The sequence below is a fragment of the Apaloderma vittatum genome, unplaced genomic scaffold (assembly GCF_000703405.1).
Source record: "Apaloderma vittatum isolate BGI_N311 unplaced genomic scaffold, ASM70340v1 scaffold6645, whole genome shotgun sequence".
Classification (NCBI taxonomy): domain Eukaryota; kingdom Metazoa; phylum Chordata; class Aves; order Trogoniformes; family Trogonidae; genus Apaloderma; species Apaloderma vittatum.
Window position 1 is genome coordinate 354 of NW_009715366.1, and position 26,774 is coordinate 27,127.

The 26,774-nt window shown below is 42.1% G+C and overlaps 2 protein-coding genes across 2 annotated transcripts in view; one reads left to right on the forward strand and one right to left on the reverse strand.

Moving 5' to 3' along the window:
• Window positions 1–4,623, forward strand: part of GABARAPL2 (GABA(A) receptor-associated protein-like 2) — a gene marked incomplete at its 5' end in the record, with an annotated part of 4,910 nt that extends 287 nt beyond the window's left edge. Inside the window, 2 exons of the mRNA XM_009869101.1 lie at window positions 1,888–2,060; window positions 4,045–4,623. Of these exons, the coding sequence (XP_009867403.1) occupies window positions 1,888–2,060; window positions 4,045–4,135 (264 nt within the window). The remainder of the gene's footprint in view (window positions 1–1,887; window positions 2,061–4,044) is intronic.
• Window positions 4,624–12,476: 7,853 nt separating this feature from the next.
• ADAT1 (adenosine deaminase, tRNA-specific 1) lies at window positions 12,477–26,522 on the reverse strand. Its single transcript, XM_009869100.1, has 9 exons — window positions 26,354–26,522; window positions 25,959–26,027; window positions 25,040–25,094; window positions 24,119–24,249; window positions 23,357–23,960; window positions 22,159–22,304; window positions 20,113–20,212; window positions 17,448–17,534; window positions 12,477–12,609 (listed from the first exon to the last, which is right to left on the reverse strand). Exons 1-9 carry the CDS (start codon window positions 26,520–26,522, stop codon window positions 12,477–12,479), a joined length of 1,494 nt encoding a protein of 497 aa, XP_009867402.1.
• Between the last annotated feature and the right edge of the window lie 252 nt (window positions 26,523–26,774).

Sequence of the window (26,774 nt, forward strand, 5' to 3'; positions counted from 1 at the left end):
CTTTCTATACAATATTTATTTACATTGCTTACAGTTTATCAATGTCCGGGCTTCTTCTATTGACAATTATACCCTAGCAAATACCTTCAGTGTCTTGAAGATTCATTCTGTGCCTGATCCCAAGAAAGATCGTTAATTCTTTAAACCTTGACAGTCTTCCGTCCTGGATATGAGGAAGGTGATTTTTTTCCCCCGTGTATTCTTTGCCTATAACCAGTCTTACCATGGAGAATTTTCCCATGCAAACTCTGTTGTTTGAAGAGCCAGTGCAAGTGGTGACCCTTCCCTTCTGCGATAATACCTTCTTGCCTGTTAAATAGTAACTGACCTCTCTTCTTCACTCTGCAATCCCTTTTATCGTGTTTCCGTCAGTGAAATGACCATACTACACATCTTTATGTAACAGCTAGCCCAGAGAAGAACCTGAGTTGCACCAGTCACAACATTTTCTCCAGCTGCAATCTGGCAAGCTGATCCGATCATTGCCATTCTCTGTTTGTCTAACTGCCCCCTCATACGTAGACTGTAACGTGTTGGTGACCATACATTTCCACAGATGTCCATTTGTCACCTTCAAGAACATCTTCCATAATCACAGGGGAAAAAGAGACATTGAAACTCGTCGCCTGAGTCAGAATTACATGGTGCTGTATCGAGTGGACAGCAAAGAGTGAACGGTTACAGGGATTAAACCTCAGATTGCGGTGTGATGCTATACACATTTTCTGCTTGATTCAGATTGAGCCAAGTACCTTTCACAAAATAATCGGTATCAAATATATTTTTGGCATTTTAATAGTCAAAAGTTTTTCAGATTTAATGTATGTTTCCTACTTTCCAGGTTATAGCCTGCATCCAGAATGGCATAGGTCAAAGTGACTTCGGTTCTCAGCTGCTATATCTGTCTACCTGGATTTAGAGATGTTTCAGTGGTTCAAACCTATTAAAATAATCTATGAACAGCCTACCTCTGTCCTACAGACGGGAATAAAATGGGAGGTGAAAGAAATACATGCTTGCTCAGGGCTGCCATTTTAAATTTGCCTGGGGAATCAAGTGGCCAGAGGGTAAAGGTACCTATGTAAGTTTTACTAGAAGCAGTTCACCAACAGCCTTGACCTTCCAGTTATGACAGCTTCTGCATTATGGAGCTGAAATGCCTAGTGTGATTTTGTAATCTTTCACACAAAAAAAAAAAGGTATCAGCCTGGTTCCATTTACTTTGCACCCTCCCTTCAGGTATCTGTACACATTGACAAGGTGCCCCTGAGCCTTCTCTTCCCTAGGTCGAACTGTCCCACCTCTCCCAGCCTCTCCTCACAGTGAGATGCTCCAAACCCTTAAACATCTTTGAGGCCTTTTGTTGGAGTCTCTCCAGTATGTCTGGGCCTCTCTGGTACTTGGGACCCCAGAGCGAGATACGGCACTCCAGGTGTGGCCTCGCCCACACAGGGGAGGGATCATTGCCCTGAACCTGCTGGCAACACTCCTGATGCAGCCCAGGATACCTGCTGCCAGGGCACACTGCTGGCTCGTATCCGTCTTGGGGTCCCTACTGCAGTGATTTTGTATCATCGATGTACAGAAAGTTAAAAGATCCATATACTTTCCTGTCACCAGTTTCTTTTAGGCATATTGCTTGGGTTTACCCCATGACTGTCAGCTTTGGGCACAGGAAGTTTTGAGCCATTGCAGATATGACTGTAGGTTTTGGTGCAGTTGTATATTAGGGTTTTACAGTCCTACCTCGCATTTGGCTGCAGTGAGGAAACCTTTCTGTTCCTCCCGTCTGCTCACTGTTGTAAGCCTGTACCAGCAAGCGATTTACTGAAGCTGTCTGTTCGCACCAATCCTGAAAAGCCTGACCTTCACACCTGTGCTTTGTAGGTCATAGTGGAGAAGGTCTCGGGATCTCAGATTGTTGATATTGACAAGAGGAAGTACTTAGTTCCATCTGACATCACCGTGGCCCAGTTCATGTGGATCATCAGGAAGAGGATTCAGCTGCCATCTGAGAAAGCAATATTCCTCTTTGTAGACAAGACTGTCCCACAATCCAGGTGAGAGGCTATTCACTTGGTATTCAAAATCCTTTCAGCAAACCTGCATATCAGGACAGTAACTCCCCTTTTTGAGGCTTATCTTGTGATTTTGGAAGATGTTTCGTTACCTCTTAATCTTGCCGCGACGTTTGGGTTTTTTTATCGTGAGTTTGATAAACTTATTTCTTGAGCTAGGCTGAAAGAAAAAGTGACTGAAGAATATGTTATCATTTACTTCCATGGTAAGAGGGTGAGCTTTGGAGTTAGCATGGTAGTGCAAGAACATTTATGTCATCAATGCCAACAAAAAAAATCCTTCTCAGTGTACCAGGAAAGTTGCATGTTAAATATTCAAAAGCAAACAGCATAACTTATTCTGAAAGAAAGAGTAACCTGTCAGCTCACAAAGAAATTATGACATTACAGAGTAGTTGCTGTTACATTTTAAAAATTACCTATTTTCTTCTATAAACACAAAATGCAAAATTACATAGAAAAGGTTTTCACATTGCTTTTATATAGAAATAAGTTTCATTGTTGTCTGCTACATAGAGAATAACATATGGCAGAAGCAGCTACTACAGCTCTTTCTGTATGAGATACTTTTATAGTATTTGAGGATATAGTGCTTTGTGCTGTTACATGGCTTAGATATAATATTATTCTTACTAATCCTTACCCATGTATCGGTAATGGTTCCTCCAGGTAACCTTTACAGATTCAGTTAGGAATTTTATTTACTTTGCGATACACAATTAGGGATCCATGAGAACCATCTTTTTCCATTTACTTTCTTCTGAGAGTATTAGGAATGCCTCCATGTCATCCTTTTAACAGCGCTCTAGAACTGCTAGGAACAGGAAAGGAAAAAAAGGGCACACTGTCTCATCTCACATTCCTGATGAGATGGCAAGAATCAGGCTGTGAACCTTTGATATTAATGCACAAATGGTAATGTAATCTGTTCCTCTGCTCCTCTCCTATGCTGAGTTTATTACACAGACCACTAATTCTTGACATCCTTCTCCCCTCATCCAGAAGTTTATCTACTATTTACCCACTCCCTTACATTTCAAGCACTGCCTGCAATTCTTCCCAGCTCCTCTCTTGAGTATCTGTGATCTATCACCTGCATGCAGTCTGCATCTTTCAGTTCTCGAGCCTTTTCTCAGTCTTGGGAAGTCAAAGAAGGCTGAGCTGAGCAGGCGTCATTTGTGCAGCCGACTGACGTCAATAGCCTGTTCCATCGGGAGATGTAGTACAACTGGAGCAGTGGTACTGGCCAAGAAATTGCTTGGGCTTCTTTTTTTGCTTTCAAAATAGAGACATTACCCTAAAGACTGCAGTTGCTCAGATGGTGAAGGGCCATGCCTATCCAGTTTAAGGAAATTTTCATTTGATCAAACATTCAAAACCTTATCCACTGAAAAAGCACTAGTTTCTGGCTAGCTTGTCATCTGTTGCCCATGCATTTCAGTACTAGCACTATTTTAAGTCATTGCTTTTTAACAATGTAGAAAATAACCCAAACCAACCTGGACTTCAGAGAAACAGTCAGAAAAGCCTAAGTTTAATAGACTTGAGACCAGCTGAACTTTCATGACTACACCAGGTGGAGGAAGAAATGAAATTGGCCACACAAGAAGCAAGACATTAATGTGGCTTCATTCAGGGAAGGTGCTCTCAGGCTATCCATCCTAATATTAGCTGTGGCATCAATAATGGATGAATCAGAACCTGGAGTGCATTTGTTTACAATAAAATCAGGAAGCACTCTGACAAATGCATTTGTGAAGAAGTAACAAAAACCTAGACACTGCAGAGAGCCCAGGATCATTTTGGTAACTCAGGAGTCAACTCCTTTTCATATATCCTCATTTTTTGTATTTTAATTTACACACAGAAGTTTTAGCTTTTATTAATCCTTGTTTATGTGAGGTTCTAACTGTTACCATTTACAACTGACATGATCCAAGAAAACTATTTTTTTTTCCCCTTCAAGCTTAACTATGGGACAACTTTATGAGAAGGAGAAGGATGAGGATGGATTCTTGTACGTGGCCTACAGTGGAGAGAATACATTTGGTTTCTGAATGGTGGTTCTTGGCTACTATACCATCCTGCTGTGTATCTTGTAAATAGCTGATCATGTTCTGTTCTGACATCCATGGAAGTTCCTTCTATATACATGCATTTGTAACTGGATTTATTTCTTAATATATTGATAGGTCTTGTTTTATTAGACTGTTAAATTATAAAAAAAAAAAAGTTTTGTTGGTTTGTGCAATTTTTTTTTTCTCATGGCTATGAATTCCCTGAGCCTCACTCCTTTGGGGGATACATTGATGACATTAATTAAATTATAAAGCAAAGTAGTTGAGCTACTAAAACATGAAAAGAAGAATACTCATTTATTCTGTTTTGAGGTGTTAGTTTAAGAAAAATAAAAACATTAAATCAGTATTGGGAACGCTGGATTTGCTGGCTTATCCTAAACAGGAACAAGCTGCTAATCATGTTGACTTGAGCTACTGTGTTCCTCTTTCTCAAATAACAAACAAGTACAATAAAAATTCCTGTCAAAAACAGGCAGTGCTGTAATTTCTTTACCTTAATTTTGGCCAGAAAGTTAAACATTACATTTACTACGCACTATACAGCTGCTCATATTATTTACTAGACACTGTACAGCGTCTCATCTTTTAGTATGTGCATGATGATACAAGGAAGAAACGACGAGCTATCTGTAGGTGCCCAAACCCAGAGCTTCAGAACTACTAGAGCTCATCAGAAAGGGTGCATCTGTTGATGGGGTTTGGAAAGCACAACCAAGGTGACAAAAGCATAGCATGTACGGACAGGGCACCTAGAACAAACGCTACAAATGGGGAGACCAGAGGGCTGGAGAACTGGAAGGTATAATTTGTACATGCGTTATTGGAGAGAGATAAATAATTGGTAAGGCATTCAAAATAAAACAGTTGCATAAGCAGTGCTTAAAAAAAATAAATTTTTAAAAAAGACAGTAGTGTGTCATGTGTTTGAGTCTGGCGGGGTTTTTAGTAGCGGGGTAGGAGCTGTGGGGGATGACTAACGAACCTTCCCAAGGCTCACTGGACTCCTCTGGCCAAGGCCAGGCCCATTAGCACCTTTGCAACTGTGTATTTAAGAGGACCTTATTCAACCCCTTGCTCTTTCTCTTCCTCTTTGTTAACCTTTCCTGTCTTCCCTCATTATCTTGATCTGTCCTTTGTGTTGGGGAGTTTTTTCTGTTGGGAAGAGGGGCAGGTGAGAGGAAAGCAAAGGAATGAGGTCAGTGAGGAAAGCAGGGGAGAAAGGTGCCAGAGCAGAGCATTTCCCCCGAGTCCTGTGGAGAGCGAGAGGGCAGGAGAGGATTGCTGCCAGCTGAGGGGATCGACAGCAGCGAGAAAAATCCAGGATGTAGTGATACATGGAGAACCTCATGCCAGGTGGCAGAGACCATGCAGGAGCAGAGGACATGCCTGAAGCGACCCATGACACTGGGTGGGACATACTCACGTGGAGGGAGAGGGTTGCCTCCTGTGAGATGGACACCATATGGCAGCAGCGGAAGACTGCGAGGAGCCCTCTTTCCTGAGAAGGAAGGATTCCCAGGGACAACGAGTGATGGCCAGACAGACGGCCAGACAGACGGCACCCCTGTACCCCCCCTACCCCGATGCGGGGAGGAGGTACCCAGGAAGATGAGAGGGGGGTGGGGGGAGTCTATTTAACATCTGATTGTATTTATGTATTCCTCTCACTATCCTACTCCGAGCTAGTTGATAAATGGTTGTGGTAAAATTTGTTTTTTCCTCAAATCTACTCTGGTTTTTGCCCATGACCATAAGTAGTGAATAAATCCTCCCTGTCCTAATCTCAATCATTGTGCCTTGTTAGTTGAATTTTTCTCTGTCCACATCCCTGTGGGGATGGAGAGAGGAGTGAGTGGCTGCATGGTTCTTTATTGTCAGCCTGGGCAGTCAGCTTGAACCATGACACTGTGTAACAGGTATTTATATAAATATACAAGTTTCCAAGTACAAATTCTACAGACCTAGTAAGGCCATTACATAAAGAAGTACATGAAACAACAGATTTCCTGTACATCTGAGTGGTGCAGTTGACGGCCCTGAGGGACGGGATGCCATGCAGAGGGACAGACGAGCTGGAGAAGTGGGCCAGTGTGAACCTCGTGAGGTTCAACAAGGCCAAGTGCAAGCTCTCCCATCTGGGTTAGGGCAAACCATTGTATCTGTACAGTCTGAGGAATGAAAGGAGCCAAGAAGAATTTGGGGGTGTTGGTAAATAAAAAGCTGGATATGAGCCAACAATGTGTGCTCACAGCCCGGAAAGCAAATCGCATCCTGGGCTGTATCCAACGCAGCTCTGCTCCACTCTCATGAGACCTCATCTGCAGTTCTGTGTCCAGCTTTGGAGTCCTCAGCACAAGAAGGACATGGACCGGTGGGAGTGGGTTCCAGGGGAGGCCACAAAATAATGAGGGCTGGAACACCTCTCCTATGAGCACAGGCTGAGAGAGTTGGGCTTGTTTAGCCTGGAGAAGACTCCGAGGAGACCTTACTGCAGCCTTGCAATACTTAAAGGGGGACCTATGAGAAACATTGGGATGATCTTTTTAGCAGGGTCTGTTGTGGTAGGACAAGGGGTAATGGTTTATAACGTATTAGCTCAGTCAGTTGAGTGTGGCGCTAAAACGTCAAGGTCGCAGGTTTGTTCCCGTTCGGTCCCCATGTGTCGCCTGATCTAGCGACAGGTGGCGTCCCTGGCAGCAGGGAGGCTGGATTAAAATGATCTCTAAGGTCCCTTCCAGCCTAGGCCATTCTATGATTCTATGATTCTAAATGATAAAAGAGGGCAGATTTAGACTAGATGTAAGGAAGATGTAAAGAATTCTTTTAATTCAAGATCAAGATTTGGACTATCGCCAAAGCACGTATGCAGCACAGCAGGACACTCTGCCACAACCCCCCAAAAAAATTACTTAGGAGGCTCTCAACTTCTCTTCAAATGGGCTTACCAGAGTTACATGCCCACCTCTAATGGTGGTTGGGTGGGGGGACACAGCACCTAATTGCACAGTACTGGAGTTTATACTTTGATATTAAAGGGTAATACTGAATCAGAAAAGTAGCATGGCTTTGAACTTCATAAGCCAGCAGGGAAACACTAATTACAGCTCAGATTTCTAATAAAAATTTTACTTAATTTTCATGCTACATGGTGTGGAAAAGTTTAGTTTCTAAAAGGCTTCCAGTCACAGCGGAAATTTATCATTTTCCAAGCTTAAATCAAATTCATACTAACTCAAACTCCTCTGAAGTCACCTTACACCTAGAATTATGTTTGGCTCTGCAGTTACTCACAGGTACTGGCAGAAGGACTCCAAAATGAGAAGCGAGGAGCCTGTGAAATGCTGATAGTGCTCTGTTGCTGAGGTTGTCACAGCGACAGTGCTGCATGTGCTTACTGACTGCATCTGAAAACGTGCTGTTGGTTTCAGTAAGTCTTTATTTAAGAACAGCACTGCAATGTATAGCATTGCTTTAGTAAACACTGCTTCCATTGTGAACTCTTTCCACCCCACCTCTTTCTACATATTTAGTATTAATATTTCCACATAACAGGATTTTTGATCCAGAAAGAAGAAAAGTGGTTTCATCTGTGATATTTTTATTACCTTTTATTACTGGAAAGTGTTCTGTTTCCTTTAGGCTGAAACTTAAGTTTGTCTATGGTTGTCAAGTAATATTTTTCTGCCACCTGTTAACAAGAGATTTAGAAATGTAACTTAGAGCTGCTAGATAAAGCTAATTCCATGCTAGCACATAGATGGATCTAAATAAAACAAGGTAACATGAAGTTTTATTCCCAGTGTTATGATTGAGCTGACTTTTGGAATAATCTTCATAAGCCTTTAAAAAAAACCCCACAAATACTCTGTTTAACATCTCTGGAATTATTAGTTTAGATTTAGGAGCACTGGCACACACATATTCCAGAGAATGCAAGGATAAATGTTCTATGACAGTAACTTTACTTATAATCTGCAGATGCACTTAAAATTGCAATAAAACATCAAGAGATTTCCTTTTGAAATGCACAGATGAAATGCATCCCTTTAGATAGTACAGTCACTCTTGTAAAACTATTAAAAGCATTTGGGTGCCACGTGATCTTCACTTTCCGTTAACCTTTCAGGACTGGGAAAGCATTTCAGTGCACACTGAACAGAAAACAAAGAAATACCTCACTACTCCCGCAGCAAGACGTCTACATTACCTGTCTTTAAGTCAACTTGCAACGTCATGCCTCATATAACTAAACCAATACTAGACAAACTTAGATGGTCTTTCCTGTGTGGCCTGCCCTAGGTGATCCTCCTTTGGCAGAGCAGTTGGACTAGATGATGTCTAGAGGTCTCTTCCAACCCCAAAGATTCTACGATTCCTCAAAAAATATCTTACTTCCATCCATAAACGCTGGCTGTAACCCTCTTATAATGGCATTGAAAGAAGCCTGGCTCCTCCTCCTTCTGCCCTGAGGAGAGCGGCCACAGATCTTCCTTTCCTCTAGTGTTTACTGGGCTTATTGCAAAGGCTGATTTAATTCCTAGTGAAAAGCGACATGGCTCATGGTTTGTTTTTCTAGAAAGACAGTAATCTGAAGAGTCTTCAATTTTCTCCTGTGGTGGTTTGGCCCTGACTAGAGGCCAGGTGCCCACCAAAGCTGCTCTGTTGCTCTCCCTTCTTAGATGGACAGGGGTGGGAGAGAATATAACAAGAGGCTTGTGGGTCAAGAAAAGAACAGTTTAATAAAGTGATAGCAAAAAGCCGCATGCAGAAGCAAACAAAAATATTCTCTGCTTCCCATGGGCAGGCAATGTCCGGCTGCTTCCCGGGCAGCACGGCTTCAATACAAGTACTGGCTGCTCCGGCGGACAAACGCAATCAACGAATGCCCCCCACTTCCTTCTTTCTTCTCACTTTTTATCTAAGCTGACATCATAGCTATGGAATACCCCTTGGGTCAGTTCGAGTCAGCTGGCCCACCTGTGTCCCTTTCCCAAGATCTTGCTGACCCTCAGCCTCCTCTTGGGGGGGAATGCTGGAAAACCACCGCCTCTGTGAGCCCTGCTCAGCAGTAGCAAAAACACCAGGTTGTTACCAACCCCTTTCTAGCTACCACTACAGAAACACAGCACTGAGAGCTGCTGTGGGGAAAATTAACTCCATCTCAGCTAGACCCAACACGTGTCTGAACACGTCAGTAAGCGCTCCAGCCTGTGCATGGTGAGCAGAGGAAGCACACTGGGAAGATCAAAACCTTGCTTTTTCAAAGGTAGGGGGATGTCTGCATGTTGTCATGGAACTACAGCCTCCAGCTCAGTCTGTTTACTTCTACACTTGGACAAAAACATCACAGAATCAGAAAATGTGCTGCATCAGAAGGGACCTTTAAAGGTCATCTAGACCAATCGCCCTGCAGTGAGCTCGTTTCTATGCCCTGGTTTTGATTTCCTTAAAGATAAGCAGGTGGTCTGCCCTGCCTTCTTACTATGATTGAAAATAGAGTGGTTTCTCCAACTGTGAGGCTGCTAAAAGACATCCCACTCAAAATAAAGGTTACAGTTTCTTTGTTCTGGCAAACAGGGACCATTGGTCCCAATATTGGTTTGGACAAGTCAAGAACCTACCCAGGTAATACAAATATGCTCTGTAAAGCATTTGACTCATGCCTTGAGCTGCAGAGTGTGCCCTCACGCACACCGCTGCTCCCACTACCACTTGTTTGGTTGTCCTCGTTAACTGTGGGCATGTCATTCCCCCCACTGCACACACCTCAAACTTTGCTCCCCCGGGGCAGAGTTCGTGCATCCTACTGTCCTCCCTACACTTTGCCTATCTCTGGTTTTCAGTGTGCCAGCTCCTTCAGTGCAAAGGGGTGACACAAGCTTGGAACATGTCAACCGCTACCTTTCAGGAGCAACTCTTCCAAAGACCTGCTGACAGTAACGATCAATGTTCAGTTTACTACCTCTCCCAAAAACAGAGACCATGTTGTCTCTTCTCTTTCCATTTTTCCCTTCTGATTTTCAGAGTGGTTTCTTGGTACTGCCTGCAGCATTTCCTGACATGTTGGAATTAATCAGATGCAGCATTTAAATACTTTCAAACCCGGAAATGCCATGCAGTTCAGTATAAGATCCTGGAGGCTTAGCCCCTCAGCCTTTTAAATGTTGCTTTGATTTAGCTCCTTCCCTCTCTTGATGTATTCATTGACTCACTCTGGGTTTAAAGATGTCCTCAACTCTGTCCAAAAAGTGAGGTCAGTATCACTGTTCAGCATCCCTAAAACTACTTTTAACACTGACAAGTAGCAGAAAGCAGCAGTCTACAGTTCACAAGTATTTTTACAAATGCACAGGAAAATCTTACCTAGAACAATCCCTCCTAACAGCCAGGCTCAGATTTTTAAAAAGCGGTAAAAGAATTTATATCATGTAACTGAAAATTTGTCTGATGCCAAGACTACAGAACCGCTAGCCTTACGTAACCCATTTCAATGTTGCAGCTGGATAGGAAATGGGAACATTTCAGACTGGCCCGCAGGGTCACTACAGACTTTGTTGATTAACAAAGGGCAACTAAATATGTTAAGGTACAGTTTCTGCAAGATCTCAGGGAAGGACAAAGGCAAATTTCAGGAGCCTGAAAATCTACTGGTTACCTCATTAGGTACACTAAAGGACTCTGCCCTTGGAATGCTGTTTGCTTAATTACAATAACTGCAACCATTTCTCTTCAGCAGTTTGCTCTGTAGCCCATGTGCAGTGGCCTCAGGCCATTTTTCACGACAACTCATGCGAGTCACTGTTCTCTGTAACCCCATGCCCTCTGTAAGCACATACGACTCCCCTACCGCAAACACAACTGGTCTTTCTGTACATTAGTGCTGGATTTGAGAGCTCCTACACACACAGAATTCATATTCTTTGTTATTTCTTCAACACGTAAAAGAGAACTATTCTTACCTGACAAGCCAACCCAAGTGTGAGGTAAGAGGATTAGCTGTAATCAGTTCCAAGGATGAAATGTGACCTGTACTGTTCAGTCCCACAAATACCTCAGTAGGTTGATTGCATTTTTCAAACCCACAACTATAGTAAGGCACCAAAGAAGAGAAAATTCAAACCATTAAAGAATTATTACGTTTTGAATTATTCCCTTCTTTCATCCTGCCATTGCTGTGGCCAAATATTTTATGAATTGTAGTCTACAACAGAAAAAGTACCGACTGGGAGCGTGCTCAGCAGCAGTTACGTAGTCCTGAACCTGGTCACAGAAGGTAAAAATCGGGACAGAAAGTTTAAGGAGTGTTACCCACTGCTGCCCCCAGCTCACAATGCTGACTGTTTTGCCATGCAGACTTTATCTGGTAACAGAGGACAAAGGCAAAGACTGCCAGTGGCCACTTCCAGTTCCCCCCAGAGCATCTCCACCTTTGCCAGGCTATTAACAAACACTTGCCAGCAAACAGTGGCATAAATGGCTAAGGCATCTCTGCTTTTAATTAACCGTGTACCACGGCACGGACAGAGGCACAAGAAAATGGACAGTGCTTGAACCACTGCAAAGTGGGTAAATGCTTGCCTGGAATTACACCAGATTCACAGGTTTGCACCAGATAACTCAGGAGGTTTCTCTCCTGTCCATGGAAGCAAAGCACTTGAAGGGGTATCTGGCAAAGTCCTGAATTTAAGAGGGATGCATGGAACATCTTAAGCGATATTATTTGACACAGCCTTCTCCCCAGCGCTCTTCTGCTTGTCTATATTTAGTAAAAAGAAGGTTATATGAAGGAGTCTCAGAAAAAAGACCCTTTACCAGAACTCATATTTCTAGTTAGAAGCAATGGGGCTGGGGGACATGGAAAATTCTTTCAAGCACCAGAGACAGTCAAGAGTTATAAAAATATTACTACACATTAGGGTTGTCCAACCATAGCATTATGAAAAGTGGAAGAAAAAAGCAGCACTGAAGTTTTACCCCGACAGCCTTTCTTCCATAGCACTGCTCCAGTTTCAGCCGACTTTACTCCCTCGCAAGGGGCTATGGCCGATACACTATATCCTCAGATAACAGAGGATGGCGCATCCTTGCTTCCTGTCTTTTGGATACACATTCTTCCATGCAGCTCAGAACTTTTCCACACTGCAATAAAAAGGGAGCTGCAACTCAAAAAGTAAAGAGTTCTCTAAATGGCTTTCCTTTTCACGCTTGTGTCCTGACAGCACAGGAACGAGAGGACATCTCTTCCCAGCCCTTGAACTGCAGGGCTATCTGCTGTGCACCGGAGCTTACTGCTGGATTTACACAGCCGCACTTATTGTCAGGTGAAGTGCAGGTACTCCTTGGCATTCTTGACCCAACCTGACAGGGCTTGGCTACGCAGGATTTTCCACGCTTCTTGGTAATTTAATGCAGCTTCCTTGTAGTCCCAGTAGGTTTCTAGAGTCTTCATCCTGACAGAAAATGCACAACATGGAAAACACTTAAAATATCCTGCTGGATCTAATGCCACACAATTAAAAAAGCAGTCAAACATCTAAGAACACGATGATGCCCTATGAGCTCTTTCAGCTTTCTAGGGAAACTTGGAGAGGGCCAGGCTGTAAAGCTAGTGTACTGTCAGCACTCTTTCAACAGGAAGCAAAACAACTCCTCTACCATGCTTCATAGACACTCTCCAGCAACAGAATCGTCAGTGTTTGACTGTGTGACAATAGGTTACGGATAACCTGCACGACAGCAAAAAAATGTTGAAGTAAAGCAGAAAAGGTGGCTAGAGACAGGGGCTCTGAACTAGGTGGACGTAGTCTTGTTTTTGCTAGAAGAATGGATACAACTGCTGGCTGGAAAGGCAGGGGACAAGGACAAACAGAATGGTTTTTCTTTTCCAACACAAAGTCATGAGGGAAGGGTGAGACAGAAAATATTTTTTATCTTTTCCCTAAAGCAAGAGAGACTCAGCAATTTCGGTGCTCTGCTCCCTTCCTCATGCATCACCTGCTCCCCCCAATCTCAGCAGAACCATCGGTCACTCTGCTGAGCACATTATACCATCGATTTTCAAAATAGGGAAATTCAGGTCTAGAGTATCTGAACACAAGTGCTTCTAAGACAATTTAATCAAGATTTGTTTTCCATTCCTTGCATTCTTTTGCCAGCCTGTTTTGTTTCCCTCTGCCAAACAGTCTGTCAGCCACATGCGGCACGTAATGTTTAAACATTCAACCCAACACGAAGGGTCACATTCAACTCGTCAAGGAAGAGGAAAAGCCAAACTGCTACTGAAACCATAATCTAAAAAAAATTCTGAGAACTAATTTCCAGAGCAGGCTTCCAGGCTCATAAGTAATACTGATCACCATCAGCACCCACCTCCAGAAAAACCCCAAGAAACCCAGAAAACCACCACAGCAGAGCATCAGAAGCTGTATTTCACGCATTCAGCTTTCTGCTGTAAACATATTGCTAGGATGCAGTGACATGCATAACAAGTACCTACCACGCAGACCTTCGGTTTAGAACACGCAAGAGTGGAGAACCTGTATCGCTCATTGCTGGACATGGAAGACACACGGTGTCTTACAAACCTGCCTGCACTCGTCACAGCGAATGCCTTCTGCTTCATCTCTTTTACATTAATCAAACTCTGTGAAACTACGCTCCGAGCTGCTCTGCAAGGTTCCACGGAAGGGCCCACTGCAACTCTCCTCCACCTGGTCAGTGAAACAGCCACAGAACCCCGTTATCTATGGTGAGTCATGGTTTAGGAGCATCATTGAACAGACAAAAGACCAACAACCATTTGCAGCACCTAGGAAACACCACGGGTCTAAGAAGGGCCAACGTCAACCCACTACAATCAGCTCCAAATGCCTAGCAGAGGCAAGCTCTTCCTCTCCCAAGTACTCCAGCACGTACCTCAGACATGGCACCAACCACCCGTAACTCCTCTTCCAGCTCAAAAACATTCTCTGGGGAGCAATATGGATGCTTACACTCGAGGGTGATGACTGACAGCACACTTCCTGCACTTAAAGTATGGCTAACGTTTATTTAAGACTGTGATCCCGCTCTTCTTCACTATAAATGCATCTAATGACTCTTCTTTGTCCTTTATCACAGAATAGCTAATATCAGATGCTGCTTACATCTTTAAAGCACAGCTATTTGTACATAGGACATCATATTTGGGATGGTCAGAAGTCAAAAAATAATTATACAACACAGATTTTGGACCGGTTCAATCTTGTTGAAGGTGAAATAACTGTTTTCCTTGCGTTTTCTACGGATGAACATATACAGATACAGATCCAGATAAAGAGAAGTGGATATATCCCACCTGCCACGAAGCCAAGAGAAAGACTTAATTGCCCAGCTGTTCGTTTTTTCCCTTGCTAAATGTCTCTCTTTTTCTTGAGTCTGCTGACAAATCAATGGCTCTTCAACTCATGTCTGGCACTCTGATTCAACTTAACCAAAACACATATGGGATTTTTCTAACCTAGATTGTCCCAACAGACCTTTGTTTGGAAACTGTTACAGTAGACAGTAAGGAAAACATAGCTAGCACAAAAGCAGGACAGACAGTAGGAAGCAGCTCAGTATTTTCACCCCAGTGCAGCAGCTACAAGAACACAGGCAACTGCAGCCCCTTGGGGTCTCAATCCCCAAGCAGGTATCATCACTACAGGATTTAACAGTGGATACAACAGAAAGCTGCATTTTAAACAGATTCCTCAAATTGCTGCCAAAAATCAAACAGATTTATTTAACTGATTCTCAACTTTGCATTAAACTTCTAAGAAATTTTCAACACATATATGGAAAAAATGCTTTCAGATTCAAACTACAAGTGTCTAAAAACCTCACATGATGTGACGGTATCTCAGCTTTGGTTGTGCCATTAGGGCTCTGAGGATTAGTAATAAGGAACCTGCAACTCTTTTTTTGGCAGAAGTGAACACTAGTTTGCTGCCCCAGGCAAAGTCCAGTACAATCGTACCTTCTCCAGCCTATCCAGGTTTGCCTGGCTACATTCCTTTGAAGTCTCCCTTCGCTATTTCAATCTTGCCCCTACTGGACTGCGTAAGAGAGGGACAGAGTGAATCTGATGGTTATGTGCCACAGATGCAAGAGCTGATCCCCAGATTTCATTCTGAAAAGTATCAGGCTCTTGGAAAAAGCCTCAGGCAAATCATCACTACCTGAACACACCCATGTGCTCCCTGAGGAAGTGGGCTGACTAGCAATACTTTCTTCTCAGCAAGAAACCCTACCATTAACCCCGTATTTCCTTTCAAACATTTACATTCAATCCATAATGTATTTTTGAGATTATAGACATATTGCACATGAAAAATGTTGACGTAAGCACAAGGGATGGGCCAAAACATTACTTGTATACCAAAAACACATCTAAGAGGGCAAAATCTCACACATCTTCAATATATAAAAATCTGTTGTGAATCAATAATGGCAGGGAGCCAAGAAACCACACTTGGCCTGATTCTATTAGCATTTTCTTCAATGCTTCAGATAAAATGCAGTCACTGCTTTTTAAGTGAAAACTAGGAAAACGAAAATACTTCCACAGGAAAAAAAAATGGATAAGAAAAGAATGGATAAGCTGACTGGTGAACTAGCACCTCTACTGTATAAATAGTTTGTGAAGCCTAAAAAGGACACCACATTTGCAAATCAGCTGGACTCTTGTCAGGAGAAACCCAAACAAAAGGTGGTAGAGGACAAAAAAGTCAAAGGAAATTACAATGCCACTGGCATTTAAAAAAGCCCTGAGGTTAAGTAACTTTACGTAAGCAGCACATGATCAGCACAGTGAGTCACCTACCCATCAAAGCACCAGCTCACATCATATTCTAAGAAAATTATGATAGCTAAATAAGTGAGGACAAACTCCTCAACAAAAGAGGCTAGTAATTTGATATTTAGAACTGAATGAAGGAGAAAGTGTATCTCTACTTATAGAATCAGTTGAAACCATTTCAGCAATAGCATGGCTCATGTTGACACCTGAACTTTAAAATAGTCAGGAGACACTTCTACAGACACAGAAGTTAACTGCACTCTTTAATTCATAAAACTCAAAAGCAAGCAAGATCTAGTAATTCAAGATCCAGGACTATCCCCATCAGCAGCCACAACCAGTCAAATCAGCTCAACAGCTGGTATAATTGCATCCCAGAGCTGGTGAGAAGTAAGTCTAAAATAAAACAAACCTTTAAAGGCAGTGGACTTGGAACCTTCCACATCTCTCAGAATCTCTAAGCCAAAGTGAGAGATAAGTTTCTGTATATATGAAATTATGCTCTGCTCTGTGATAGTTATTCAGGCTGAAATACCAGCAAATATGTAATGCACGTAATGCAATGCCAGATGGGATGATTACCACAAGAAACTCCAGTCTGATAAACCAAACTCATTTCTAATAATGTAAAAGAAACCTCCAAGTATGGTTTCCTCAAACAAGTTTCTATTTGCTCTTTCCAGAAAGTCTCCATCTGTGTAACACACGCATTGCAGAAAGAGACCTACACGTTGTCTTGTCTTACTAGCTCTTATTCCATCACACACTCAGATGAAAAAAAAAAAATTAGCCTAAACTTTTCTGAAAAAAAGAAAAAAAAAAGGTTATTAAACACCAAGCAGATATCAATAATCCCACAACAATTTTGGGATGGGGGGTATGAATGCCACCACAGGTTCCATGCTGCAGGCTGTGCTGATCTAACAGCTCACGTTGTCGAAAAATATACTACTTCCTCCTCACATCTCCCTCTTGACTCCTTCTTCCCCAGCTGTCCACTGCCACTTTCAGATGAGACCACTTTAACTCAGAAAAACGTCATTAGAATGCAGAGATTTCTGTCAAGGCAGCAGGCTGAAGAGCTTACAGAGGTGTCCAACAGACACCAGACCTAGTGCAAGAGAAGGCCCCACTGATAAAGAAAAGAGTTTATGCTTTTGAAAAGCAGTAAGCCTCCACAAAAGATCAGTTGCCCCAAATTCTTACCTTAACTCTAACCAAACGACCTGCAATTTCTTCTGTCTGTTATTAATACATGAGATGTGATAGCTATTTCTCCAAGGAAGTGATTAAAAAGACCAAAAAGAGAGTCTTCCTAACCTACTAAGCATATCCATATTTTTCAGGAGCAAAATTTTAAAAATGAACTTAACTGAAGTGAGATTCATGAGCAGATTCTGGTATCATCACAGTATTCCTGAGTTTAAGACAAATTCACTCTTCTGAACATAACAAAAATGTCTTTACCGGAGAGTGTCTGGTAGATCCTCTTGTGGAATACTTGTCACCAGCTTTTGGAACGTATGGAAGAGCTCCACTTTACATATCTTGGACCTGATGAAAATAGAGAAATGAGAAGTTCTGATGGCAAAAAGAAATCAGAAATGCACCTCCTCTCAGTCATGGTGACTCACAGTAGTACCTCCCAGCTGAAGACTTTTCATAAAGAAAATTATGCTCACTTCTCAAAGAATGTAAAAAGTTCTCCACAATTTAACTTTTCCTGACCATCCAAGTTGCCCACCTCACTTCTCCTTGTTATACTGACAAAGAGCTGCATTGCCCACATTGTCACAGCTAGCACTCAGTTCGCAGAGAGAACATTATAGCATCCCCACATCATCATTATCTGTGTGTCTGCACCTCATCAGCTCACAGCTCCAGCAAAGTTGAGCCAGAAGGACTAGTCCCAGAACTGACCAATCAAACACAGAACTCCAGATAAAAGAATCAGCAGAAATACCTGAAACAATGCTGTCCTTTTCACAGTGGTGACAAGGACACACTCAGCAACAGCTGCAGGGCTGTGTAGGTGTGGTATTTAGTTGCATGGTCTAGTGGCAGGCTGGGTTAATGGCTGCACTTGATCTTAAAGATCTTCTCCCACCTAAACAATTCTATGATCAAAAAAGTCAAAGTTTGAAAGATCTTTTGAAGATACGATGTGCATCTCAGTCAGCTTTAAGCCCTTCCTTTCCCCTAAGGAGATGGCAGCCAGAAGAGCTGTTTATAAAGCATGGTTTTGAAAGCACCAGTTATTTCTCTATTTAATTAAATTCTCTTTTTTATGCTTGTCTTCACAATGACTGATTCAGTTCTCCAACATGTGCAAGCTGATTATCCAGAAGCACTGGGAAAAAAAAAAAACTATCAAAAAACCCTTCCTCTTTTGCTAGGAAAAAAAAGAGGAGGATCTCTCAACAAAAAAAACGTCAGCTAGCCGATGGCTCTGAAGTTTTAGAGGCGATCCACAAATGCTACCTAACAAATCTAAGCATACTGAGAAAAAGCGGCTGGTTGGTTTGTTTGATCTTTCACATGTCTTTGGAATACATTACATATCACATATTGAAAACTAATATTCTGCAGCGCACATAAAGCCTGTCTCAAAAGACACACTAAGTCACCCAGGTTTCCTGAGTTAACAATACCCCAGACACCAACAGTGGTCACAAAGCACAAAGTTCCTAGTCCTCTTCTTTCCAGGGAAAACCTGGAAATACTAGGGTACAGAATCATAGAAGTGCTTTGGTTGGAAAAGACCTTTAAGATCATCAAGTCCAAGCACTATCTAACTCTACCCAGCCTCCTTCTAAACCATGTCCCCGAGCACCACATCTAGATGGCTTTTGAACGCATCCAAGGATGGTGATTCAACCACTTCTCTGGGCAGCCCGTCCCAGTCTTTGATAACCCTTTCAGTGTGGAAGTTTTTCCTAATGTCTAACCTAAACCCTCCCTGGTGTAACTTGAGGCCATTTCCTCTTGTCCTGTCAGTTGTAATTTGTGAGAAGAGACCAACATCCACTTCTCTACAACCTCCTTTCAAGTAGTTTTAAAGAGCAATAAGGTGTCCCCTGAGCCTCCTTTTCTCCAGCCCAAGCAACCCCAGTTCCCCCAGCCACTCCACGTAAGACTCATTCTCTGGACTCCTCACCAGCTTTGTGGCTCTTGTCTGGACTCTCTCCAGCACTCTGAAGTAACCTTCAGCCGAGTCAGGCCTAACTTCAAGAAGCTCAGAATATGCAACTTGCAGGCATATGAATGAATACTCTAGAGCACTGTCTAAGCTCTACTTATTTTATTCACTACTGTTAAGATTACCTTCCTTCTTATGGGAAAAAAGAACAATATGACCGTTGATAAACTGGTAGTATAAGCAGACAACAATCAAAACACGACCCCTACCCTCAAGCTGAACTCACACAGACCAATAACAATTTTGGTCACCTCATCTAAACTGAAGAACGTTGTCTGCAGATGTTTACAAGTAATTCCTCTCGACCACAAGGAAAACACATAATTGTTTCTTTAAACATTAATAGTTGATAGAAGACTACGATGTTTCTTAAAGAGCGCAGTGTCAAGACGACAACAGGAAAGGTGATATCTTTTGTGTTAGGAATCTGCTGTAAGCATTTCATAATGTTTTCAAACTCTAAGGCAAAAAGTCACATTTCAAAGCAACGCTTTTAAAAACCATCCATCCAGGACAGCTGGCCTGAATCTTACAGGAAAAATCAAAACCAACCTGCAGAAAGAGGGCCTGCAACATACTCATTTCCTTCACAGTCATCGAGCCAAAAGATACAAAGCAGAATTCTGCTAACTTCACCAATAAATACACTTTTAGCAAAAAGTTATCATAGCTCCCCACCACCGCAATCTGCAATGCTCTCTTTAGTCAACAGGGGTGAAGAAACAGGATAAACTTGCCAACCCTCATTCAACTTCCATCATTCCAACTCCCCTTCTCTTCCTTACACACCCCTCGTGCCCTATCTTACCCCTTCTTCACCACTCCCTAGATTTCTTTTTGATCTAGCAATGCACTACACATCACATGAGCTGACAGAGGCACGTATGCTAACAAATAAGATGTATACATCCTTATATCCCAACATTCTCACACCTGCTCTGATGGGTCCCAATTCCCTTCTTGGTCGTTCCCTGCCGGAAGCCATCAGAAGTGACATCCAGAGGTTCCTCAGGGACTGCACTCCAACTGATAGCTGTAGAAGAAAGGATTGAGAACAAGGGAGGTGCTGTCTTCACAAAAGCAGAATTTAACAGTTCCTTTCATTCTATGTGTTCACATGATACCATGCTGCTTCCCAGAATGCTTCTAACTAGAAAAAGGACCATGGTTCTCTAGGGCCAGGATTCCAGTACCGAAAAGAAGGTAAGTTCTATTTAATTAAAAAAAAAAAATTGGAAAAAAAACCCCAAACCAACACACACACAACTCTCATCTAAATTAGATCCTTCAAAATTCCATGTTTTTAGATACTTGGGCTCCAGCTCTGTAATTCTCCCCGTTTTAGGCAGAATTCTACTTTCTTTTGTGCATCCTGTCCGGACAAAGCATGAAGAAGTTCCAAAGTCAGATGGCTTACTTTCATATCAGGCTGTGACACACTCCCCAAAACTACTTGCACCACTCTATGTTTTCCTGATTAACTGATTGTGTGCGACTACTTTGTGTTATTGTATACTCCAAATAGTTCTCTCATGCTTAATAACTGATATACATGAAATCTCTGTAGACTTTCCTACTCTGTAGTCAAATAAAAAATAATTTGTTGTGCCAACAATATCCTTTACCTCCATTCTGGCAACCTTATACCATCTTAAACTTTTTAATGCTGCAACTCTGCGTATCACACCTTTTAGAGTTATAAATAACTAGCAAAGTATCAGTAGCATCCCAAAAGAAACAGAACTGACGGACGTGCCCAATCTATTCCCTCATAGCCTAACAACGGTTCCTTTAACTTCTACTGCCTTAAGGCAATTTTTGTTCCCTAAGTTCTCCCATTTCTCTGTGTGCAAAACAGTTGCACATCCACTAACTCTAAAGAAAATTTTCACAGCTTCTCTCCTTCATGATACCACCATGTTCTTCCTGATACCTTCACAGGAGCTGAAATGTTCCTATCAAGCATATTGCAATACTCATTGTAATAGCCATGAACTTAGAGTTTATTCTGATTTTCACCTTTTCAAGAAAAAAATTAACCAGGCATGATTCATGTATGCAAAAATGGGTGATAAAGCATCATTCATCTTTATTTAACAGAATAACCCAAGTTACTGTATGGAAAGAAAGGCATACACAGGAATTTAATCACAGTTGGCTTCAGATCTTTTTTGCTAGGTGAACTGGCACCAATTTTCAATGATGGATTTTGTCTCCTGTCTCACAGAATCAAAATCTTTTCCTTCCTGGCACCTGTAAGTAACTCCAATTTAATGAATCTGGATTCTATTAAAGAACTCTTTGTTTTCATTCTATTTTATCATCAGCTTTATTGTAATAGAATAACTTCCAGTTCCAGTTAAGCCAGAAAAGTACACAACAGCAGAAGATAGGCAGGTCCAAGTTTAAAAAAACTGCTTAACCATACAGAGAGTGTCAGTTCCATCGCTTTTTCCCACAAACAAGACCATGTTGCTTAAATCACAACGTGACTTGCATATTCATTCATCACCATGACAAAAAATGCAATGTCCAAAACATCTACCAATTAAACCTTTACACTCTACTACTCTGTATTCTTTCTATGTTCATAGATTTCTGGGGGAATTACAAGCATAGCTCGGCATGGCAAGTCTTCCGTTCATTACCAAGGACAATGCAAAATTGAAACAAGAAGTCTTTTGATATTTTTGTTTTCTTATTGCCCTCAGAATTTTTGCTCTTTTCTTTGTTTAGATTATAGATTCTTAGTGGCCTCAACCAACTGTTTATTCAGTCTGAAAACTCCCTATAGGGAACCAGAGGCTGAGCTGAGTATTATTAATTATTAATAATTAAGTGCTGGCCTGAAATTAATTCATTGCTTTAAAGTCACACTGCCTCTAGCACTGGCAACAAATGAAGTTCCATTTTAGGAAACCACCTAATTTCTGCTTGGACTTCTGCACACATTTATGCAACTAACCTGAGTTAACTCACCTGCGCTACAGGGAACAAGTTTTGTGTTGCTGTTACTTTGAAATTCCTGAATTGCTTGACGACTATGCTCAAATCGAAGATCCGATTGCACCAGCTTAACCTCCTGAGTGAGAAAACCATCCGGTAAAAACGAGATGTGCTGACACCTGGAGTAAACATGGAAAAATGCAAGTGATTTTAAGTCTGGTCTTCCCAAAGAAGTTAATTTTGTGGAAATTCAAAATTATGTTACTTTTACATTAAAACTGAATTGAACATGAGTTATATAAGAGGGAGAGAAGGTCTGAGTGCATTTTTCCCTTCAAAATAGTATTTATCAAAAAACCAAAGTCATATAGTTTAAGACCTGGCAACAATGACCAACACTGAGGTTGCGGGTTTGATTCCCGCTCGGTCCCCATGTGTTGCCTGGTCTAGCCAAGAGGTGGCGTCCCTGCCCATGACAGGGGGGTTGGACTAGATGATCTCTAAGGTCCCTTCCAGCCTAGGCCATTCTATCATTCATTCTATCATACCTTGTCCATCCTAGAAAACCTACCATGACTTGATTTTTAAAAAGATTTTTTAAAAGGATGCATGGCTGTGGAGAAAAGGAGTTACTCAACAAAGTCAAACTTTTCAGATGAACTGGTCTAGTTGCCTCTTAATGGTTCAGCTCCCCAGTTGCTTTCTCGCTCTCTTTTCTTTCCCTCCACTCTGCCCAGTTCCATCACTCTTCTCTAATGCTTGCAGATTCCTTTGTCACACTCAATCAACTTCCTAAGCAAGAAAAATAGCCACTTCCTATCCTTTAGTTGCTGGGATCATTTTCTTCAGTTCAGGGATCTGAGGAGCAAGAAAGTCATTGCACAGCAGATGACTTTCCTCATTTAGAAGCAGTACACTTCACCTCTCACATAAATGTCCCTGAGGCTACGGGTTGTGTTACCAGAGCTCTACTAGTCACAGCAGGCAGAAAAATGAAATCTTGCATACAATTCAAAACAAAGAAACAGACAGATTTTTACCACCATGGAAATGCACACAAGCTTTGCCTTTCCAGTCTAACACAACTCTTAGTCTAAAAACGTGTAATCAGAGAAATCCACATTTTCTGCAAATGACTTTGGTGCAAAGTCCTGGTATCTGCATGACACGTTGTCCTCCATAACTCACTGTCTCCATACTCACTATCTGAAATAAAAAGCAGAGCACCTACCTTTCAATAACTGCTCTTCGCATAGCTTCTTGGCTGTATGGACACTTCCCCACTACGATCGCTGACAGATACACGGGATACTGCAGGAAATGCATCAGAAGAGCTCCTTGACAGCCTAACACATTCCAGCGAGCCATCTTATCACTGCAGGACATAGAGCATGTTCTGTCCCCACGACCTGGCTTCACTCGTAATAATCCCACAGAGTGATACCCTAGCCCAGGTACTCGGGCATCACCCAGCTCTCCAGGTACGCATTTTGCTCCAGTTCTATAAACATCTACTACCTTCGGTGTCCCTAAGCCAGTCTCCTTATTAGCTCTTTGCACCTCTGCAGAACATTCACAGCTCTTTGGATTTATGTCATCTTCTTGTTTCACATGCTGAACAGTCACATCTACAGGGAAATAACCATCATTGTCAGTTTTCACTCTCTTGATTATATGATTACTTGCTGTTTTCTGTGATTTCCTTTTATCTTTTGGACCGAAACAATCACAGTTAACTCTGCACTCTGCCGATTGTCCAGCTGCAGTGTTTCCAGTCACTGGCTTAGAAAACTGGTTCTCTGGTTCAGTCATTGGAATAATGGAAGCATCACCACCTAGAACAAAAATAAAAAATATGAGAATTGGCCAAAACTCACAATATGAGTTACTGCCTCACTCTCACTCCAGACCAAAGTGAGACCAAAGAAAGGCAAGTGGCATAAAAGATTGTACAAGCAGGAGCCATGAAATTGGTTCACTCCAACATACTCACATGGGGTATGACTGGAGAAGAAAACAAACATGATACTTGGTTTGAGTATCCATTTCCCAGTTTCAGTTCCTGGAACAAAGATACTGCAGTGCTGATGGGAAGCTGCCAGCCACATCTGGTGGAGAAGATACCTGTTAGACAGAAAGTTTTCATGAAACATTTCTTCATTTTTGATGCATGCAAAAGCAACAAAAACTAGACGCCTGCTAGTGCCTGTTCTTTCCTGATTAAATCTATGAGGAGCCAATCAGTTACCCTTCTACAGAGAGATGGGATTCCACTGCAGAATAATTGCTGAAGATGACTTGGAAATTAAACTTATATACATAAACACATAATTAGAACCTTAACAACAGACCTCAAAGGCTTGGATTCAGTGGAGTTAACCACCTCCTCAAATCTTGTAGCCAAAGTCCCCTTCTCCCACGCTGTATTTTTACCAGCACTGTAACTCACACGATTCCGTGAGAGTCAGTTCAGTGGCATCACACTGCAAGAAATGTACTTGCTTCTCCACCATTATTATTCTCTTGGCTCAGTTCCTTGCACCAATTTGTCCCACGTGAACAAGAGGACTAGTACATGGGAAACAGCAAAAAGGCTGCCCTTGGCAGCTAGTCACTAGACCAGCCCTCATGTCACATGAAATCAGCTCCTGCTTCTTTGTACAGAGGTTCTACAAGAACGATGAAGAAACAAGCTTTTGCGAGAGGGCCTTAACACCATCTAGAAGTGTAAAAATTAGGTTAAACTCCTGCTAACGAAGGGGAAAAAAGGATTGCCTACACAATAGTAACACTGTCTCTTTCGTTGCATTCTCATCCCTGAAACTCACTGCTTCAGCTATAGCTCAAAAACTGTGTATCAAAACAGCCAGCCTCAAAGGGTGCTAAATAACAGCGTGTGAATTTCATGCCTCACCTCTGGAAGCTCCTCTTGGCCACAATTTCAGCATGACTGTCATTCAGAATGTCTCCTAAAGCAACAACCAAACGAGAACAATATGCATCACTACTGACAAGGAGACAAACAAAGCAAACACAACGTGACAGATGGCAGCATTTGAAGGTTTAACACCGCGTTTAGGTTATTGCAAGATACTTAAACACTACAAAGGGAGGTCAATAGCCTACACAGATGAAGGATGAAAGTCTTCACAATGAGTAAGTCAGAGACTTGTCTAAACATCAAATTTTAAATAAATCTCTTGAGTTGAATAAAGTCTTCCTTCAAAGCCTTCCTGATCTTTGTTAAGAGCAAATCTTGATATTCTCAGATTAAGCACAATGTCCAGAAAACTTCAACTGTTTGTAAAGTTTTTGGTTGAAGTTTCTTGTCACACTGTGTCCTGGTCTGAGCTAAACCAGAATCAATTCTGTTCATTGATTTTACTCTTCAGCTAAGTCTCTTCTAAGGGACAGCACTTTCTAAAGTTAACAGTGTATTTTTGCAGAAACACCTGCAGTTAGTACCTAACTGGTATCACCTCTAAGTGTACAGGGAAATCTTTTGCATCAGATGCCAATAAAAGTAGATTGTAACAGGTGACTGAAGTACAATTATTTTGCTTATGTTTTGTTTTGCTTTTAGTTATGAAGTCTTTGGGTAAGCAGACTCAAAGTTTATTCACTTTCAAGGCAGCAAGTGCAACAAACTTCCCAGGCAGCCCTTCTGGCTTCCTAAAGCCCTCTCTTCCTGACAAGGTGAGGTCTGCCTTAGACTTCTAGCTTCAGTTCAGAAGTCTGAACTCAGGGTCTTCAACATTTTCATTGATTCTACGACACCAGCAAGAATAAAGGCAGCAGAGATAATCTGTTCTTTGATTTTATGCCACACTTACCAGTTTTCCTCATTTTGTTTTTGCCAATACATTTTGTTCCAGTTCCCATAGCAACAACCTCCTTCATTACTGAAAAAAATAACATTAACTGAACAGACTACCACCAGAACCATTGCTCTCACACAATCATCCTGGCAAGACAACACATAGAACATCGTGTAGAAGGGAAGGTAGAGGGAGGCAGGCCAGTGACATTTCAGAAATGAAACAGTATCAGCTGTAGAACTTAAAACAGTAGACAGAAGTACTTAGTGCTAGGAAAAATCTACGATCCCACAGGAGGAATGCTAACACGGGCTTCATATGCTAGGCCACGCACAGTGGGCGTCAGCATCAAGGACCACCATTACCTCTCCCTCTTCCCCTCCCACCCAGCTCCCACCACTCATTCTTACCCTGCAGATTCCCTGGACTAGCAAGAACCTCTCCTGGCGTTGCAGACTCCACCTTGACAACAGCTGCCAGTGAAGTCCATTCCCTCTTTGGGTCGGGCTTCCCCTGCTTAGGGAGTCTGCTCCTATAATGTAGGTAACACAGCTCGGCAATTTCATCAGCTGACCACATGGCTCCTGATGCAAGTGCAAGTTCTGAACAGAACTGGATTACATGACCACACCGAGCAACAACCCCCTCTCTTCAAACCCCATCGCCTTGTACTGTCCGACGCCTTCCCGCACCAGATTCCGATACGCAAGGCCTAATGGAATCACCCTCTGCAGGGCTACTTATCAGAAACACATCATATGAAGTAAAAATACGTTTAATCCAAATCCCTAAGAACCAAAAAAACCACGCCAGCACGCCCAGGGCCCAGCA